At 41.5% G+C, this 20,355-nt stretch overlaps 1 protein-coding gene across 1 annotated transcript in view; it reads right to left on the bottom strand.

Annotated features, from left to right (window-relative positions):
* Window positions 1-10,329: 10,329 nt before the first annotated feature.
* PDE8B (phosphodiesterase 8B) overlaps window positions 10,330-20,355 on the bottom strand; it is a 154,508-nt gene continuing 144,482 nt past the window's right edge. Inside the window, exons 17-22 of the mRNA XM_088443877.1 lie at window positions 16,265-16,463; window positions 15,897-16,114; window positions 14,501-14,636; window positions 13,094-13,261; window positions 12,274-12,403; window positions 10,330-10,628 (exon numbers count right to left, since the gene is read on the bottom strand). Of these exons, the coding sequence (XP_088300003.1) occupies window positions 10,513-10,628; window positions 12,274-12,403; window positions 13,094-13,261; window positions 14,501-14,636; window positions 15,897-16,114; window positions 16,265-16,463 (967 nt within the window). The 3' untranslated portion in view covers window positions 10,330-10,512. The remainder of the gene's footprint in view (window positions 10,629-12,273; window positions 12,404-13,093; window positions 13,262-14,500; window positions 14,637-15,896; window positions 16,115-16,264; window positions 16,464-20,355) is intronic.

Below are 20,355 nucleotides of genomic sequence, written 5' to 3'. Positions count from 1 at the left end.
TTTTTTCTTTACCCTAAACCCACTAACATTCTCATGAAATCATTGATCTCTCATCTTGATACTTGTATCATACTGGTCGCCCTACAGCTTTGCAGAATCTCTCAACGTCGGGTTTGATTCCCTAATGCTGCTGCACCTTAAATGCTGGTTCAAATCTACTGCCCCATTATGCTAACCACTGCTAATAAGTACCAACTGGGTTTTACGTTATCCACCCCTAACCTATTATTGCTATCTTTTCTTTATTACAAGGCACCAAAACATTCTAAAGCAAGATACATTGCTGATATAGTGCATAAAAATAGGTCCTACAAGCAAAATACACATGAAGCAGTAATACCAAACAAAATGAAGCATAATTGGGTCTTATGCAGCATTCATAATATATTGCAAAATAAAAAGGAAGCAATTTGTTCCTGGAACAAACCATGTTGAATTGCAAGGGGTGCAAATGTACTTCTTTATTTTTCTTTGCATGTAGAGAAAATACTGTCTGCTTTTGCATATAGATAACAAACATGGGGTAGCTTTGTCTTTACACTGAAAGAGCTAAGCCACAGCATGCCCCTTCCCAACTCCAAATCTCTCTGCACATTTTATAACTTCCCCAACTGCAGTGCAACATGGTTTTGCCCAGGTGAAAATTGGCTCATTTTTTCTTTACTCCTAACTTTGAATAAGCCCCAATATGTTAGATACAATAGGCCAGAACGTACCTAAAGCATACTACACAAGATGCAATTTGCATAATAAAAGCAGGGATGATGTGGTAGCTGACAGGAGGAGAAATGGGTAGCGGCAACAAAAAGTGTGAATGTGCCATCTGTGGCCTAATACAGAGATGTACGGAACTCAGATGTTCACCTACATCTTCGATGGTTTTAGAGAGGCTGCACTGCGCATATGCAGATCTCGTCCTGTGGTGTCGCTCGCAGTGCCCTGGATGCCGTAGCTTGATTGACAGGCTCCTGGGATCCCTGGGTGGAGTCTGGACTGTTTCCCAAAATGGAGGCATATCAAGCACAGTGTCTGCGTCTTCAGGTGCAGATTTACTGGCCTCTGCAGTGGAGACAAGACGGCCATGCTGATTAGCCTTAGGCTCACTCAGATGGCCAATGCTGCAACTGAGGGTCCCGATGTAGATCCGTTGATCAGTATTCATGCGCAGCCCTCAGATCTGAGATGCCGCGGCATTAACATAATTTCGCACAGCCGTTGCATACTAAGATGCAGCACTGTGCTATGCTGTCCATCTCTGAATCTGGCCCTGTGTCGGTAAGGGTGGAATTAGTAGGCTTGGATGAGTTTGTTTCAAGTAGCAATGAAACATTTGTAAGGTAATCTATGAACAGGTACATTGCAAAGGTTAAGAGCAGAGGGAAGAGGACAGGGAGGAGAGGGAAGTGAGATGAGGTTGGAGATGTAGGTGAAGATGGCTGAGGGCTTTGTAGATGAGGAGTTTCACAAATTGCTGCCGTTACTTGTAACCTTTCTTCCAAAATCTATAATGATTCACTTGCGCGCAACGCGTTTTACCAACTTATACAAGATGCATGATTTGCTTTATTCATTTTAATAGAAAATTTGCACAAGCTCCATTATTGTTTTAACAATTTGCTAGAAACTATTTGACCACTAACACAATTGTAAAGGGTTATTTTGTACAAAAAAAAGATATTAAAAAAAAAATAATTGTCATTTGCTTTATTCATTTTAGATGTGACACAAAAAAAACAGTACAATTTTGAAAATGATTTAACTAACTGTTACTTTACGATAACATAAAACCGTTTTGGTATTTCTTCTGATCGTCTAATGTCCAAGGTTTAGTTTACGAACACGTATTCCTATGTTGGTAACTGTTGAAACTCCTTTACTCATCAGAATAATAAATCTGTTTAGCCTCTGTTTTCACCAGTTCACGAAGAACAGTGGCATTCATTCTGTCACCTAAGGTAAGATTTCAAATGACGAATGTGTTAAATGTTTCCATTAGGTTCAGACTGATCAATACATAAGTTATTGAACCAAACATTTGAAACTAAATATTTACATTAAAAAAATCAGATTAGTTTCCAAAGCAGAATTAAAACATAAAAAAGGATGTAATTCTAACCCAACACAACCCAAATTTTTCACATGAATAGTAAGTAATCGCATCAACAACAAAAAGAGTTTAAGTGACATGATCACCTACACATTCTGAGCGTTGGGTTGTTTATCGGCCAATCATCTCTCTCGGAATAAGTGACATCACTGATGCACGTCATGTCACTCGTGCCTGCTAAACTAATTGGCTGCCATTTCATTGAATGGTTTAACCCAGAAAATGGCTGTGCGCACGTGACTGGTGCATGTTATGTAAAACTGACTTTGTCTACATTGCTTCAAGTTTGTTACAAAACATAGAAACAATGTTGGTACATTATGTAGCTCTTTGCTTATAACATACCGGTTATAAGCAAACAGCAAGTACCTAGATCTAGTTCTATAATGAATTTCCAAGCACTGACTGGAGACTTTGCATTATAGAAAAGTGATAAATTGCGCCTTAATAAGCAACTCCTATCACTGACAGAAACCCCTGTTCTTGGAGATATTACATAAGATTTTTTTATATATATATATATATTTATTTTTATTTTTTTCTGTATAAAGCTACACAGTGTCAGATTCCGTTCATATAAAATGGTCAAAAATCATATGATAAACTCCACAGTGTTGCATGAAACATTTTGTCTACTAGAAGTTTTATTTCTATCAGTGAATAAAAATACATTTTCTTTACTAATAAACATAGTAAATTTCTATGTACTAAAATAGACAGAATATTAAAATATATGGTATCTGACTGGGAACTATCCCTGGGTGTCTTTCCCACCTTCCCTGGACACTGGCTGCCATTCCCCCATCCCCACTGCTTCTTCCCTTGGCAGGCGGGAGAACATCAGCTCCTCACATTAGGAATGTGACATCATAGCTAAGCATAAGCACCACACTCCCTGCCGAACATTGGGGGAGATGTATTAAGCTCTGAAAAGTGATAAATTACCAGCCACTCATATCCTAACAGTCCTGTTATAGGCTGTGTTTGAAAAATGACAGGAGCTGATTGGTTGGTAGTTTATCTCCATAGCTTTAAACGGAATCTGTATGTATGACCACCGGACGTGTGGCCGGCAGTTGAAATCCCGACGCCGGCAGCCCAATGGGTGAAGGACCCGACAGTGGAGGTAAGGCTATTCCTACCACTTTCCCCCCAATAACCCTCCTTTAGGGATGCTTAACCCTAACCTCCCCCCTTGGGTGCCTAAACCTAACCCCCCCTTCCCGCACCCTAGTTACCATCCCGGGGTGGTGCCTAACCCTCCCTTCCCCTAGCCTAACCCTATCCCTCTCGGGAAGGGGGGGGAGTGCCTGACCCAAAGTTCCCCAGGGAGTCCCTACACCTAACCTCCCATGGCTAAGAGGTTCGGTATGCCGGGTGTCGGGATTTCGGCGGGTGGATAATGATAGGCGTCTGGATTTTGACACCTATCATTAGTCCCATGCCAGGATTTGACAGTCGGGAAGCCGGCAGTCGGCATTTCGACTGCCGGCTTCCTGACTACATATCCTTAGTGCATCTGTCCCACTGACCAGGAGGAGAAGCAGCCGACAATGTCACATGTATGATGCTGATAGAGCAGGCCGCTGACGTGAAGGATAAGCAACTATGTGTGGGGCACTGCATGGGCAGTAAAAACCCAGGCTCCTGTGTGTAAGGCACCTGAAAGTTAGGCGGAAGGTACAAAATATACACCTCAGACTGGAGAAACAAACTGCAAACAAAATAGAGAGACAAACCGAAACTGCTTTTTATTTGGTTTATTATTATTCAATTCTGTAGAGCATATGCTGTCTTTTCTGTTTGCCTTCATAGTGTCTGTTATTGAATGTTTTATAGATCATGATTAATCTCCATCCTCATTCCACCCAGGTGATAGCATTTAGAGTTTATAGGGGCAAAGTTGTGAAATAATAATGGCAGATGACAGTATTTTTAGTAGAAACAGATAAGACCAGGTATTAGACAACTTATACAAAAATAATAATAATTTATTTTGTTGGTACATATTACAGGGCATTAAGAGAGAGAGCATATGGATGACCACTATTATAGCAAGTATGATAACATGTCATGGGATACATACAAAAGGGATCAAAACTCTTATGAAATATATATTTCATGATATTTCAGCTTTCCCTTTGTGTTGTTCATGTAGGGGTTTTTGCCACCCTTGGATACAACACAGATCAGCTATGCACTGGACACAATTATATCCACAAGCTGCTCTATGTTCTAGTTAATGGCAATGAAAACAAACTGCTGTGTCTGGACAATAAAAAACCACCTTGGGAAAAAATATAGTATAAAAACATATTTAGTATAAGTTTTCACAGATCATATTCTGTGTAGTAATTGGTGTTTTTGTTATTTTTTGTGCCTGCCCTTTTTTCTGCCATCGCCAATGTCAGCCCTGCTATGATCTCCTGAACATGCAGTCTGATACCCTGTTTGGGTTTCAGCTGTACCTGGTATTATTATTATGTCCTGTTTGGGCTTTTAGTTAATATTAGTATTATTATTATGCCCTGTTTGGGCTTTTAGTTATTATAGGTATTATTATTCCCTGTTTGGGCTTTTAGTTAATATTAGTATTATTATTATGCCCTGTTTAGGCTTTTAGTTATTATAGGTATTATCATTATGTCCTGTGTAGGCTTTTAGTTATAGGTATTATTAGTATGCCCTGTTTGGGCTTTTAGTTATAGGTATTATTAGTATGCCCTGTTTGGACTTTTAGTTATAGGTATTATTAGTATGTCCTGTTTGGGCTTTTAGTTATTATTGGTATTATTAGTATGCCCTGTTTGGGCTTTTAGTTATAGGTATTATTAGTATGCCCTGTTTGGGCTTTTAGTTATTATTGGTATTATTATGATGTCCTGTTTAGGCTTTCAGTTACTGAAAGTCCATATGGGGCTTCATGTGCACTCACCAGCCTCCTGTGCATGGTGAAAGATGAGAGATGAGGCATGCAGAAGATTTGCTGACCACGCTAAATTTTGGGACTTGGCAATTGTGGCTTACACTACTGTTACACATCCAAGATGTTAAGCAATATACTAAATATGTTGTATTTGACTGCACACCATTAAAGAACTTATGAAACTTCAAAACCCACTGACATAGAAATTGCATTCATTTGGTTGCCCTTTGTTTTGTTTCTGAAAGGGCCGTTTTGATCCCTAGGTCAATGACCATATGCTGCTCTCTTAATTTTATATCGGTGAATAGATAATATTGTCACTGATGCGCAATATTCTAACTCAGGGGTTCTCAAACTATTTTGCACTGGGACCCCGTTTGACAAAACATTTTTTTTACAGGACCCCAGGAAGTTACCGCAGAACAATGCCCCTATTTATAGGTAACACATTTTTTTTTTTTTTAAGATATGGGTCGGGATGCAGCAATGAGAGAAATGCGTTCAAACCCTGAAAATGCTGTTTTCAGGGTTTTGACCGCATTTCTCATACTGTATGCACCAAGTGGTGGATAACGCCATCTTCAGATAACGCCTAAGTGCTGACGCCAATCAGATCCCTCCTAGCACCCTTAGCAGCGCATGTCACTCTGCACATGCTCAGACTGACACCAGAGGGACTTCTGGGTCATAGACCCGGAAGTCCCTCATTGGCAAAGGACAGCTTTTACCAAGAGCGCTGTCCTTTGCGGTCACCTTCATGCATACCGGCATAATCAACACCGGCATGCATGTGAAAGGCGGCGTGATGCATCCAACCCCTGTTGATTTTTCTAATTAAATATTTATGTATATAATTTTTTAATGTCCATCATCTTGCTTATATATATTTATGCCCATTATATTTCTTATATATTTGTATGCTATAAAAAGGAATATGGTGGGCATAAAAATATATAAGAAAGATGATACTCATAAGAATATTTAAGAAAGATCATGGCATAATAATATAGAAGGATGATGGGCATGGGGGTGGAATGATGATGAGGCATAAAATGTATGCACATTACCCCCTTTGCCCATCATCTTTCCTATATTTGTTTTAGGACCATCATCTTCCTTAAAGATTTTATAGCATATAAATATATAAGAAGCCTGATGGGCATACAATAAATATAGGGAAGATGATGGACAAGGGAGGTTGTGTGGCATAACATGTATAAACATCATCCTACTTTCATTTATGACCCTAGTTCTACATTTTACTTTACTTACCATTAAAAATGGTTCTTTCTTTTTAACACTATATTTAAAGCTGCTACTCGCTGTTGCTAGGGCAGGGCAGTGACTCCGTCCTACAATTATACAGGCTGCGATGCGGCTCCTTCACTGTGACTGACACCCGGGTGACGTCATGGCGCTCGAACGTCCGGACGTCTCATGGGTGTCAATCACAGTGCAGGGAGGAGGACCCGGCGGGGGACTGCTGATGCAGGTGTACCTTTGAGAATTAACATTGCAGCGGTGCCAGGGAGTGGGACTGGTCCAGGCATTTTAACTTGCTTTGGGTGAGTTGCGACCCCATGCTGAGATGGGCGCGACCCACTCTGGGGTCGCGACCCACAGTTTGAGAACCGCTGTAACTGGATCACTGTATTTCAATGTATGCATTATATATGTGGCTCTGTACAGACCTTTTGGAAAATGTGCATTGATGATTTGCATTAACATTGTGACAATATACAATGTACAAAAATATTCCTTTGTGCCCAAAGGGCATTTTAAGCTAGTCATTCTTTAATGTAATAATATATGGCTGATTCTACCCTTCGTATTATTTTACAGAATACATATTTACATTTTACACAAAAGCAAAAAACAACTACAGCTCGTATGTAACTCCTTTAAATGTGCGGAACCAAATGTTAGTTTAAATATTCCAACAATTCAGGTCAATCTTACAGTTGTGTCTTTAAACACTGATAAACGACTGCTAGAGATACTCTATATGTCTCCTGTTGTCTTTCCAAGTCAGACGTGTTTTCGGAAATTATCAGTAGAGCATTACTAATTAAGCAATTCATTTCTATTGTACCCCGCAGCAACGAGCATTCAATTAATGTCTGTTATCAATGAGTGCACACTCCCCTCTCTGTTGAACAAAGAGGAGTATTAATGGCTGCCCACAGCTTCACGTACAAACAGTGTAAAATGGATGCTTACAGCTGTACAAATCTACAACATACAAATTGGGAACAAGCATCTATTCAGTTGCGGTTCTCTAATATTTATGCCATTGCACAAATCTAAATGTACTGTGCAGTGTATGTAAGGCTTATTTATCATACAGACAATAGCATGTGATAAAAGAGGCTTTCATTTGTACATAGCATGTAACAGGTATACAGTGTTGTAACTTCTGTGCTTCATGATACTATACAGCAGTGATCAGTTTTACATATAGATGACAAGAATGTTCTTTGGGTATTCAGGCTGGATTTGAAGCATAACGCTTTAATTGGAAATTAGACGTATAAAATGAGTTTGAGAAAGTAAATACAGAGTAGAAGAGAGAGATCACAATAAGCGTTTCTCGTTTCTCTGGGTTGTTACCTGCTAACTGTTCCGGATGTTTTGTCAAGTCATCGCTGCAGGCTAGTGCCCCTAAAGCATTACTGCAGAGATGCCCTCAGGGCAGCGGGGACATTGGGCAGTACTGGGGGAGGGGAGTGTTGCCACTGGGGGGGGCGGGCATGGTTAAGCCCTACCTTGATGTAGTGCACTATGGGGTCAATGCATTGCCCCCTATAGAGGCCCAGTCCTGGGAACTTTCACCCCCTCTCATCGCCCCTGGGGGCTCTTGCATGCATCTTTCGAACACTCCATCCCTCTAACAATATATATATATATATATATATATGTTATGTGTCATGCATTTCTTTTGAGAATACAAAACCTCAATTTTAGTCTGTACATTAAGCAGAGATAAATGTTTCATGTCTTGTGTAATCCTGAGAAGACAAGTCAATGTACCTCCCATGTACAGGGAATCATGGCTTAGTGAATTAGAGACTAATGCTGGGTACACACTGGCCCATATCAATTGATCGGCCAATATATCTGTTGGCCGTCGGCCAGTTTGTACAGACGATATGTCTGTGAACCACGTTGTTCACAGACATATCGCATTGGCTGTGCTGCACAGCCGATGGACAGATATGTCTGCAGATATAGCTATCCATCAGCAAATGTGTACGGGCAGTCTACAGACCACCTGTACACACGCAGCTGGGAGGGGGGTGGCACCGCCCCCGAGCCGCCTCCCTGCCAGCGGGACCTGCGGCTGCCGGATAGATGATGGCCGTTCAGTGTGTATGAACGACCATCATCTAAAAATATATCTGCAGTTCACTCGATCTGCAGATATATCTTTCAGGTGTGTACCCACCTTAAGGGACTGCCGCAGACTTGGCAGCAAATTGACCATAAATGCACAGAAAATTAGTGTGGTTCCGCACATTTGCAGAGCCGTACGTGCCTCGAGATACATATGCCACTACACTGTGTGCGTATATGCCTACATTACTACAAGTCATCACCATCAGTGTGTACTTACACCTGTCCTGTAGCAGGTGAAAAGATACACCTCCTAACCAATGGCATGCGCAGCACATTTCATTAGGGTGTGCACCTAGAGAGGGATATTATGTGCCGAGGAGCATACACTATCATCATGTCACATCCCCCTCTCCTCATCATGTTCCCCCAAGTCATTATATTCCCAATCAATCCGCCCAACTCCGTCACCTCCCCTACCTATGACCATGTTGTGCCACAGGACTGTGTATTTTATATAGAACACGTACACTCACTGCAATACTCAGTCCACAGCTCCCCCATGGACGGGGATAGTTAGTACATGAAGTGAAGCGTCTTGCGAGTCACTGCCGGCTCAGCAGAGTGCCGACGGTACCTGTAATTTTGCTGACAAGATGACATTAGGACCCTGTACGCCTGGCGTATACGCACTTGCGAGCTGGTCTGCAGAGGGCTAATAAAAAACGCCACTTCCCACGCCCCTTCCGCCTCTCCAGGCATAAGGTTTGATACTTAAAATCAGCCCCCAAATGTTCCATGTCAGCACAAATACATAATAAAATAAAGATATAAATACGTTCATACTTTTCCCATGTCAAGAGTTTGTTTTGGGTAGAAAAAGTAGTGAATTTTTAGCCCTTTTAACACTGGATACAGATTATGTGTCCTCCAAATATAAAACCACACCGTAGGGTGCCGTAAACATTTAATCTATCATGAGTAACAATATTATTCCAGTCCCTGCAGAAAATATCCTAAAGGGTTCCAGAACATCTCCATGAGGTCACCGCAACATAACTCTGCATTTCTGCCGGCCATTATGTTACTATGAAACCTTTTTGATAGAAAAAAACACATTAATGTAAATAAAATACTTGTACCGCTAAAGGATCCACCTAGTTGTTCTTTAGCTACATCCACTCTGTAGGTCAAAACCTGTGTGGCAATAGCAGATTATGTTTTGGGTGATCTGTGTACCCTACCATAATATGTAAATTTGATACAAATGATAATAGCTATTAATATTGTAGGGTTCTTGCCGTATTTAGTAATCAGATGGAGATTGTGTTATAAAGACCACCAGCACTCCTGGAGCTTTTTGCTAGAGAGAGTGCAGCCAATTAAGAGTAGTACCTATTATTAATAAGCAAACTCATTCCTGTGGATTTAATAACCCCACTGAACCTCGTTTTATAACCACACAGTGACTACACTTCACTAACGCCTCCTTTGAAATTATTAAAGTAACAGGAAAAATAGCTACATGTCAGTAGGAGCAAGAATAAAAAAAAACCTTGTGGTTCTCCTCTGGCAAAACAGGTGGTCCTCCTGAGTCACTGACAGTTACACCGCCTAGAATGTAGCCCTAGTCACCTAGTAATTCAGAGAGGATGTAGTTCTTCACTCTCCCTTTCTCCACACAATATATATATATATATATATATATACGCTATGTACAATAGGTGGCATAGAAAATTTCCTAATGATATATATGCTAAAGGTCTTCTCCAATTTAAATGGCTTTAAAAGTTACTCAAGAATAATAAACCCATTAAAGCTGAAGATGCAATTCTGCAGTCCCCATTGATGATAAATGGTGAAAAAAGTTATTTAGAATAGCAGTTTGCCTGTGAATATTGATGCCCGGTGTAAAATCTCATTAAACCTAGAAATAAAAGTGAAGCTGCCATTGCATGTCGGTAGTTCCCTTTGTTGTTTGAGTTATATCCGTGTCTTCATTTGTGCATCAACAGCCGACCTCAATCACGCCCCTCTTGCGCAGGTTTTCTGTCCGCAGTTCAGCCTATACCTTTCCCTTATTCTGAATGATGCCACCTGTCAATATTTCACAGTGCAGGCAGGTCAAGAGGTCACTGATAGTCCTTTAGTTGCCGCAGTCAGTCGAGCACCTGAGACTTTTACACTTCACCTCATCTAATGATTTCCAATACTTGTAGTTTTCAGTCAAGTGCTGTATGAGGTTGGGCAAATGTGCGAAAGCTGAGGAAGACACAAGGAAATGCCTTTATTGGAGATGTCTGGTTGAGATATTGTGAAGGTTCTACTCCAGTGTTTCCCAACCTCGGCCCTCAAGGCTCACCAACAGTCCAGGTTTTAGTGATATCCATGCCTCAGCACAGATGGTTAAACCAAAATAACTGAGGTACTACTTAAGACACCTGTGCTCAAGTACAGCTATCATTGAAACCTGGACTGTTAGTGTGCCTTGAGGACCGTGGTTGGGAACCCCTGTTCTACTCATTGACACTTTGATGTTGGTTTACTAAACGGCCCTTTTACAAACCAGGCACGTTTGTGACATATTTAAGAGTTTGTTTCATTGTGAGAAAAGTAAGATTAGATTGAACAGTCATGGAAAGTATTCCTATGAGAAATTCTCAAAGATGTAAAGGCATGAAAAATGATATTTGATTGGTCGTTTAACACACATTCACAAAAGGGACATTATACATTTGTAAATTTGATTACAATTAGATCATTTTTAAAAGGACCCGTAAACTATGGAGAAATATCTCAGTGAGTTGCCCTACTAGGAAGGAACACATCCCACAGCAACAGTGGTCTGATCATTTAATGCTGCCCAGCATGCTATGGTTGTCTGGCCAGATCGATAAACTCGCTCTCTGTCAGTCTTTACACCATAAGGGTGGGCAGCAGGTCTTGAGCCCACCACACTGCAGGACTCCATATACATGCTTGGCTGTCCAGCGGAAGATGAGGTGTATCCGGATATCCCTATTGCCTCAGTAACAATCATAAATCACAGTTGGGAGAGAGGTGGCCGGGATATAAATATGGTGACAGCATAGTTTGGAGAATATATTTGGCAGTATTTACTGGCCGTTTAAGATCAGGGGGTAAATTTACAAAGGTGCAGTTTTACAAAAGTGGAGGCGTAGCCCATAGCAACCAATCAGATTTTAGCTATCAATTTCTAGACTGTACCAGATAAATTATACCTAGAATCTGATTGGTTGATAGGGGGAATCTAAAAGCACCCCAACGTCTTTTATTGCTTTTTGAATTGTTTCTGATATCAGGGTTGGATTCCCGGGTGGAGTGACCCGGCAATCCAACCCAGGTAACTTGCAGGGTTTAACACGGGAATGACCCGTGAAACCCTGCAGTGGAAACGGTGCGGTCTGGGTAACGATGAGCTGGAGCGCTCCGCATGCTGGCCGTTTGGCCGGCTTCAGTGGCACTTGGAGATGACATCATCTTCAAGCGTCCACTTCCACGCCGAAAGGGAAACCCGGCTCCGGTGTGAACGGCGCTGACTCAGGAATATCCTGGGTCGGCACCGGCTAAATTCCGGGTTTGATCTGGATTTGAACCCTGTTCCAACCTACGTGTCAGACCAGGAATTTAGGTATAAAAGTGGTATATATATATATATATATATATATATATACACAGTACAGACTTTTGGAAATGTGCTTATGGCTGTGATTTGTACTTCATCAATCCTGGTGGAACCATCTTGAAAACAAGACGTATGCTCAGTTGTCTGATCTATTAATCTCAAGAAAACACAAATGGCTTCCAGGATTGTTGAGTACAGGTACAAGTTTATGTTGTACAGTAACCAAAATGGTTTTATTTTGCTACAAAAATGAATTCTTACCATCCCATGCATCAAACATATCTGTGATAAAATAGTCTATGAATGATATCTGAGATTTAGGTATGCTACAGGTGTTCCGGTCAAATACTGGCATCACTACGGGCAAACCTTGTATCTTCTCTTCATCAGTCTGCAATACAAATGCAATCATTTATATGAATCAAATTCCCAGCATCTCACACACAGCTGCTCAGTGGCTAAGGGGTCTATGTACTAAGCCTAAAGTGGACAGAGATAAAGTACCAACTAAACAGCTTCTAACTGTCACTTTACAGGCTGTCTTTGAAAAATGACAGTTAGGAGCTGAATAGTTGGTTCTTTATCTCCCTCCACTTTAACTCTCTCCAAGGCTTAGTACATAGACCCCTAATATTCGTGGGTTGCGATTTAGATTTCAGGTTCTGATACTGTTTAAGCCCATATTTCCCAGGAAACGGGAAAGTACTATCCACATTCAGCCCATGGATAACCCCACTGAGATGCTTTTATCTGTATCAACTCTTGTTAACTTGCCCATCTTCTGTTAGAATATAAGATGATAGACAGCTGTCCTCTGTCACATATGCCAATTGTTTTTGGCCGACCAGAATAATTTATCAACTCTTTGGAAATCACTGACCACTACATTTCCAAACAAAAAAAATGTTTAAACTTTTTATCCTTATTATAGACCCATGCATTTGCCCAGTCTGTATAGTATCGGTAAATCTGGATAAGTCTCACGCCTAAAACAAAGATGCAGCTAATATCATACATTGTTGGCTCTATAATTAAACCTATAAATTTGGCTGAGGAGAAAGTGACATGTAAGAAAATGTACCTGAGCAAAATACTCCTCAGAGATCCTTCCGGCCCATTCAATGCACAAATCCAAAGGACGGCATGGGTTTGCCACATCTGCGCATTTAATCAGCATGCGCTTGATGAGTGTGCGGTTTTCAGGTGAGTTCCGGATGCTGGGCGAGCACTCACAGTCACTGCCCTCACTCTGCAACACAAGCACTGCAGTGATCCAAACACTATTTCTGTAAAGCTCCATACAGCTGAGTCTATTGTACAGCAGGAGATATAGGTCCTGATTGGGAGTTGGACACAGTTGCGACCGTCCTTGCGTCTGTTGCTGCAGTCTTGTCTGCGACTTTATGCTAATGCCACTACAAAACCCCTCCCTGGTGTACATCTGTTGTACTGAATGTGCAGGGGCTGAGATGCCCACTCGCAGCGTCTATAGACGCTGGATTACCCTATGGTGTGTCTTGTGCCAGCCCTATGGCAGGAGCAGCGACACGCCCATAGGATGTAACATCTCCATGCATCTTTTTAGCCACCCCCGTTACCTCTCAGTCAGCGGGTCTGGAGACCCCCGTACATTTCTGCTATTGTGCATCTAAAATTGATAGGCAACTCTGTACGAACAAAATCGGTATGTATGCGTTGTGAGACTCAGATGCATGCGCAGATGAAAAAACATTGCCATTTGCGTGACTGCGTTTGACTCAAAATCAGGCCCACAGTGTACATATAGAATGTACTAGACATACTGTACAGCTTTATTTCAGTGCTTATGCATACAATATCCATTGTAGTTGTGTATTTTAATGAAGTTTTACCGCAAATTAGTTGGCAGGTCAACCAGCCAATCCATAATGTTTCGCTGACTATACAAAGCTATCAGAATAATTACCTTCTATACCCCATTACACAGTAGGTGCATCTATGTCTATGTGCAATGAAATAGATCACAAGCACTGAATTATTGGAGCCCATCGGGCATTGGAGATGATGTGGTGGGGATTTAAGGTCGCATTTATCAACGAGTGACAAAACTCCCTGAATATTATAAATGGTGCTCCAGCCAATCAGCTCCCAACTGTCATTTTTCAAACAGATGACAGTTGGGAGCTGATTGGCTGGAGCACCATTATCATACACAGTGAGCTTTATCACTCGTTGTGAATGATGAAACTCATTGATAAATGAGGCCCTGAGTGGTCATTATCCACCTGCAATTTTCTCCAATCCTTATTAACATCTGAAACTTTCCAGTCAGATGTTGATCAGGATTTGCAATCACTCTAAGCACAAACCCATAGTGATTTGCAGCCCAATTGGTTGTCAAGCTTGCAGAGTGTTTGGTCATACTGAGACAGACATACTAATAATGATATAACTAGGTGACAAAATGGAGGACGACACGTTATGTGAGTGATCTCTGGCCGCGCCTTACATTTGAGTTGCTCTCCTCGGATGCAATGGGTTTGTTGATGCTATTCACAAACTTGTTCACATGCTCAAAATGCCTGGTCATTTCTGTGGCTAATACCATGTCGATTATGGCTTGGCGAAGCGTTCGATACTGGGTCCTAAATGAAACAAAAACATGTTGTTTGTCTTTATAAGCTGAATTATACAGCACGAAATGTAGCCAATAAGATATTAGGCAAAAACAGTTTTACCCAACTGCCGTCCTCAAGTATGTGGCGGAGTAAAAATGTGACCGTTGCATTTATAATAACATTTATTAATAACACTTAAGACAATATTCTCTCCTGTGTATATGACAATTAATTACACTATTATAGAGGGTAATATGACTGCAGCATTTACTACTAATACTATCAAGCCATATCCCTATGCTATGGTTATACATAGATATACACACTTACACGTCTGATGTGTACACTGTATCACAGTTCTTGAGATGGATGCATCTTGAGATATGTTTTACCAAGAGCGGTTTAAGGGAGAAGGGGGCCCATCTGTAGACCCTGTGTGGGCCTCCTCCTCTCTGCGATGCAGTAGAGTGTACTGCGCATGCTCTGGTCTCCGGTAACATGGCACCCGGGCCATGGTTACGAAGACTTCTCTACTGCGAATGTACAAATCTCTGGGAAAATGGCCACCTGCACCTTTTACCAGGTGATTTGTGCTCCTGCTGCAGCGCACCCGCATGACTCCGGAGAGGTAAGTATTAAACATGGGTGCAGGGTGTGCGTTGTGGGACCATGTCTACTGCCCACCCTGCACCTACTATAGATATGCCAATGTGTCCTACTCAACATACACAGTTAAGTACTCTTATCTTGTATACGTCTTATCCTATATACATTCAGTGCACAAATGTGTCCAACTATAAATGAGACCCAATATTTTTAATTGGCTGAATGTGTAAAAGACAATACCAGCGAGCATAAATTTGGAAAAGTGCAGATATTTTTCGTTACTTGGGGCATGAGGACAAACATTGTACACATCTTAATTTCTGTTTTGCTAAAAGCTGCCTGGAACTGTTTAAGCATTTGGATATACGAAACATATATTTGGATATATTAGGCACCATTTGCAACTTTGCAACACACACATTACCATTTTACGTTTTGGGCTAGCAGGTTGGATTACCAGCCATTTTGCAGGCCTCTCCCAATAGAAACATCTTTAATTACAGCCATATGACCAGCACTCTCCTATAATGTATGAACGTTATTAAACACTGCATGACTCCATCACTGGAGTCCTGCAATGTAGCATTTGCATTCCCCACTGCCCAATTCCAGTATAAATATATAATGCAGTCATTAATACAGTAATACAAAGATACTAGAACAACAGGTCATGAAACATACCGGTCCATGTTCTTGAAAATATTGCATTTGTTGTCCTTTGCTGTGAGCTGAAAGGCCAATGCAGAGTGGTGACTTTCTAAGACCGCAGTGTCATTATACAGGAGGGCTAATTCACTGCCGGCGTTGCAAAGGAATGAATTGGTACGGCCCGGGTGATCTACGTCATGTACTGTGGCAGCTATTAGGGCGGCTACATTGTCCAGCTGGTCAAGGCTTCCCTGAGAAGAGGAGCATTAATAGCAAGAGTGCAAGACAGCAGGTGGGACTTAGAGAGCAGCAGAATATTATGAAGTACATTGAAAAGAGCCCTAAACCAATTACAGTTTTAGAAATTATTATCATCAGACTGATGCTGGAAACGTAAGTACCTTCACACTCTCCTTCTGTAGAAAATAGGCTGTGGCATGCAGGACATCGGCAGCATGTGTGGAGTTGTGGTAAGCATTGGAAGCGTGGTAGTTGACCTCAATAATCTGCAACCAGGAACGCAGCGTGGCTTCTGAACAGTTCAGAAACTCACAGACTCCAAAACAAGCAAATATTTTCAGAGCAAGATAAACTAATGGCCTGAAAAGAAAATAATCAATTAATTTAAAACAAAAAGTACAGATTACATGTTCAATTACTTGTAAATAAGTGCCTATCTGTCAACAGAGATTTCAACCAAATCCATCCTGATTAGTAGTCTTGTTTGCCAGAGGACCTGTGAGAGGCTGATAAAGGGTATGTCAGTCTCTCACTTCCTTGGGAACAGGTCAGAGGCCTGTTGAATGAGACTATGGGGCATATTCAATTGGGCGCGAGGTTTAGTAAGGTAAAAAACATTGCGCCCCTCACGCCCAATTTTGGAATACTGCAGGTATGCGCGCTCCTGATACTTGCGGTATTCAATGTTAAGAAAGTAGTCGCAGGGTTTTCAGGGCTGAAAACCATGCGCCGCGTAATTCTTAAAAAAAAAAAAAAATCTGCACTTACCTGGCCGAGGCTCCAGGGGCAGGTGGGAGGGGCAAGGGCTGCTGGGAGATGTAGTTCTATCAGCGCCCATTCCAGGGGGCCACGCATACACTGGGGGGATACACATACACTGGGGGTCACACACACACAGTCATGCACACACTCACTCATACACACTTACAAAAATGCACACACACTGATATACTCACCCTGCTGCAGAAGAGCCGGCTCCCGACGCTGGATGTAGAAGACAGCACTGCAGAAGGTAAGTAATTAAGGACTAATTAAGCTAATTGGAAACTTCCAAGTGCTTAATTAGTCCTAAGGGGGGGGGAGCGGCGGTGCCGCCAGGGGGCCCAGAGCAAGTCCCACTGATTGTTCCTTAAATTAATGATTTAAGGAAAAAGCTTACTTGCTCTGGAAATATCTCGCAGGTTCGGGATTTTCCGCTGAAAATCGGGATGTTGGGGAGGGGTGCGCCCTCTATGGGTGGCGCCCCTGTTCGACCACACTGGTCGAACACCCCTAGAGCTGGCCCTGTCAATGATTACTGAATGTAAGTGCGGTGCTAAAGACTTCTGTTTTGTGAGAGGGACATTAGGTGCTTCCACTCTGAGAGATAGAATAATTTTGTTGTGTTCATTTTTTTGTTGCTGATAAAATAGCTGTGGATACTTGTACCAAAGCTCTGGACTAGTGTACTACTATGTACTACTATTTGGCTGCTGCATGACAAGTGCAGCCATTTACCCCAGGAGATGGAACCTGTTCCCTGGTCTTCATTGATAGAACACAAGATTTCGAATCAATGAAGTAATTAGAACCAGGTGGAAATACGTTTCTGCAGGATTAAATGGGCCAGTCTCTGACTATACAGGGTATATTATATTTACTAAGTGGCAGGTTTGCATTTGCAGTGGGATTGCAGCATTTTCCCAGTAGTCTACCTATTAATCAAAACCATTGTGAAACCTCCAAGTCATAGGTCCCATTTGCCACACACCGACATCCCGTTTTTTACAAAGGAAGGGATACATACTCGCAAATTTACTATACGTCGGCTTTTATAATGTCCTATCCTTGGCAGCATGTTTGTTTAAAACATTGCACAGATCTCTAGGATTTGTGCAGGCTTTTTCTTTTGTAAAAATACATAAAATTGCTAAAAACAAAACCCCCAGGCACGGGGTCCCTCCCAAATCAATAACTATCCCTAGGCCTTTAAGCCTTGGCTGGTAGTGGAAAATCGGTGATAAAGATCGTGGAAATAGAGCGCTTTTAATGCTTTTTCCCTCTTTCCTGGTTTGCAAAAAAGTATGTGCTTTGCCTGGAAGGGGTAATAATAATAATAATAATAATAATAATAATAATAATAATGTTATTTATATAGCACTTTTCTCCCAATAGGATTCAATATGCTTTACATTTTCCTTTACAGCACAAAATACAAAACAAGCTTAACAAGGGACATTAGTGAAATGCTTGGGTGAATAGGTAAGTCTTGAGTCTATTTTTGAAGGATTCTAGAGTGGAGATCTCTCGAACTGTGCAGGGAAGCGAGTTCCATAGAGTCGGAGCCACAAAACTGAACATCTGCAAGCGGTGCAATTCTTTTGCTGGGAGTCCGAGGTAGAGGGCGTTGCAGTAGTCTAGGTGTGATGATATAAATGCATGTATGACTTTAGGCAGATCTTCTAAAGGAATTAAGTGTTTGATTCTGGCAATGTTTCTCAGGTGTAAGAATGAGGATTTGATTGTGGCTGACACATGATGTTTAAGTGTCAGCCACTATCCAGGATAACACCAAGATTCTGCACATGTTTAGTGTTTTGTAATTCTGAGCCCCCAAGTGTAAGTCCTGTTGGTTGGCTATGCTGCAGTCTTGTCCTGTGACCTATCATAAGGACCTCTGTTTTATCAGTGAGCACAGAGACACATGTAAATTACAACTACTGCTCCCATTAGATGCTGTTTTAGTGATTGTCTCAGCACAGTTTTGAAAATTTATACTGGGTAAATTACAACTACTGCTATACTAAGAGCAATTTATCTAAAGGAAGTTAGGAATGTATTGTGAATCTGTGTTGGTCTCCCCCCTTCTCACAAATTGTTTATCTTAGACTTTTTTGCAACCCAATTTAGTGTGTGTTTGAGCTTTCGGGGTGGGGTCCCAATCAGTGAGCACAGAGACACATGTTTGTAACTTTAGATATTACTGCTCACTCCGGCTGCATAGCTGGTGGCTGCCATAGTCTGTGTTAAGATTCAAAGTGTTCTGATTATAAGTGTAAATACAATTTGATAACTAAGTCGGAGTTACGCCGGAATTAAACTGGAGGAAAACTGAGGGAAAAGAAACTCAAAACCAGACCACTTTCGAAACAACAACAAGCAACATACTTATGTGAATGAACAAAATCAACATCTTCTGCTGTATGCATATCCAGGCAACTACTTACTGCACTCACTGCTTGGACACTGCAAATACTTCCCTGTGTACTGCTCTTGTTGATTGATCTTTGTTGATCAGAACACTTTGGACTGGATCAGCTCGGGTACATTGTAATTTTGTCCTCATTCAATTTTTATTGCCTTTTCCAATTGTGTCACATTTATCCACTTTAATCATTTGTTTAAAAACTAATTCCCGCACCCACTACTCACATACCTCTCCTTTATATATCACTTTTGGAGCTGCGCTCATACATTAGCAGCACTGTTCTTTACATGTATTTTTGAACATTTAACAACTTTAATCCACACTGACTCTATATCTCACAGCCTCCACTCCAGTTTACATCTCACTTATTACCTTGTCCACAACATGAACACCCTTACTTCACACAACCCCCATATTCTATGTCCACATAATCCTCTACTTTATCCACCGCCATCCTCCCCCTCCTGTCTCCTCCACTTGCTGTTCCTTTTTCTCTCTCATCAGTCTGATTCCAACCCTCTGCTTCTTTCCCCCACCTCTCCTATCCCTCCCCTTTCAACCACCTCCCTCCATGGTCTTGTTACCCCACTACTAAGCCCCATTCCCTCCTGGTTCTGTCTGTCACCTCCAGGGCTGCCAAGAGAAATTCTGGGCCCGGGTACTGCAACATCCTGTGGGACCACATCATGTATGGCTGCACCCATTTGTGAGTGGGTCTAGCATATGAGATGCACCCACTCACAGGAGCATGGCATAGCACCCAGCAGCTGGGACTAAAGTAGTCACTACTGTATTAGGATGGTGGGACAATCCCGTAATAGCTGCATTTTTTGACAGGCTGTATATAGATGCTAAAATGTAACACACAACAATTAAAGTGCTACTACTTTACTTTGTACATCTCTCATGTAAATAACACAAACAATCTATTTTCTGTCATAGAGATAGATGTATGAAGGACTTCATTTTTACATAACATCAGGTCACCTTATACACACACATTCCGCAGCACATATCCTAACCCACTGCTCCATGCTCCTTCCTCATTATCTACCCCTCTGTGTC

The sequence above is a fragment of the Taudactylus pleione genome, unplaced genomic scaffold (assembly GCF_031769625.1).
Source record: "Taudactylus pleione unplaced genomic scaffold, aTauple2 ptg000336l, whole genome shotgun sequence".
Classification (NCBI taxonomy): Eukaryota; Metazoa; Chordata; class Amphibia; order Anura; family Myobatrachidae; genus Taudactylus; species Taudactylus pleione.
This window is presented reverse-complemented; position numbering and strand designations above follow the sequence as displayed.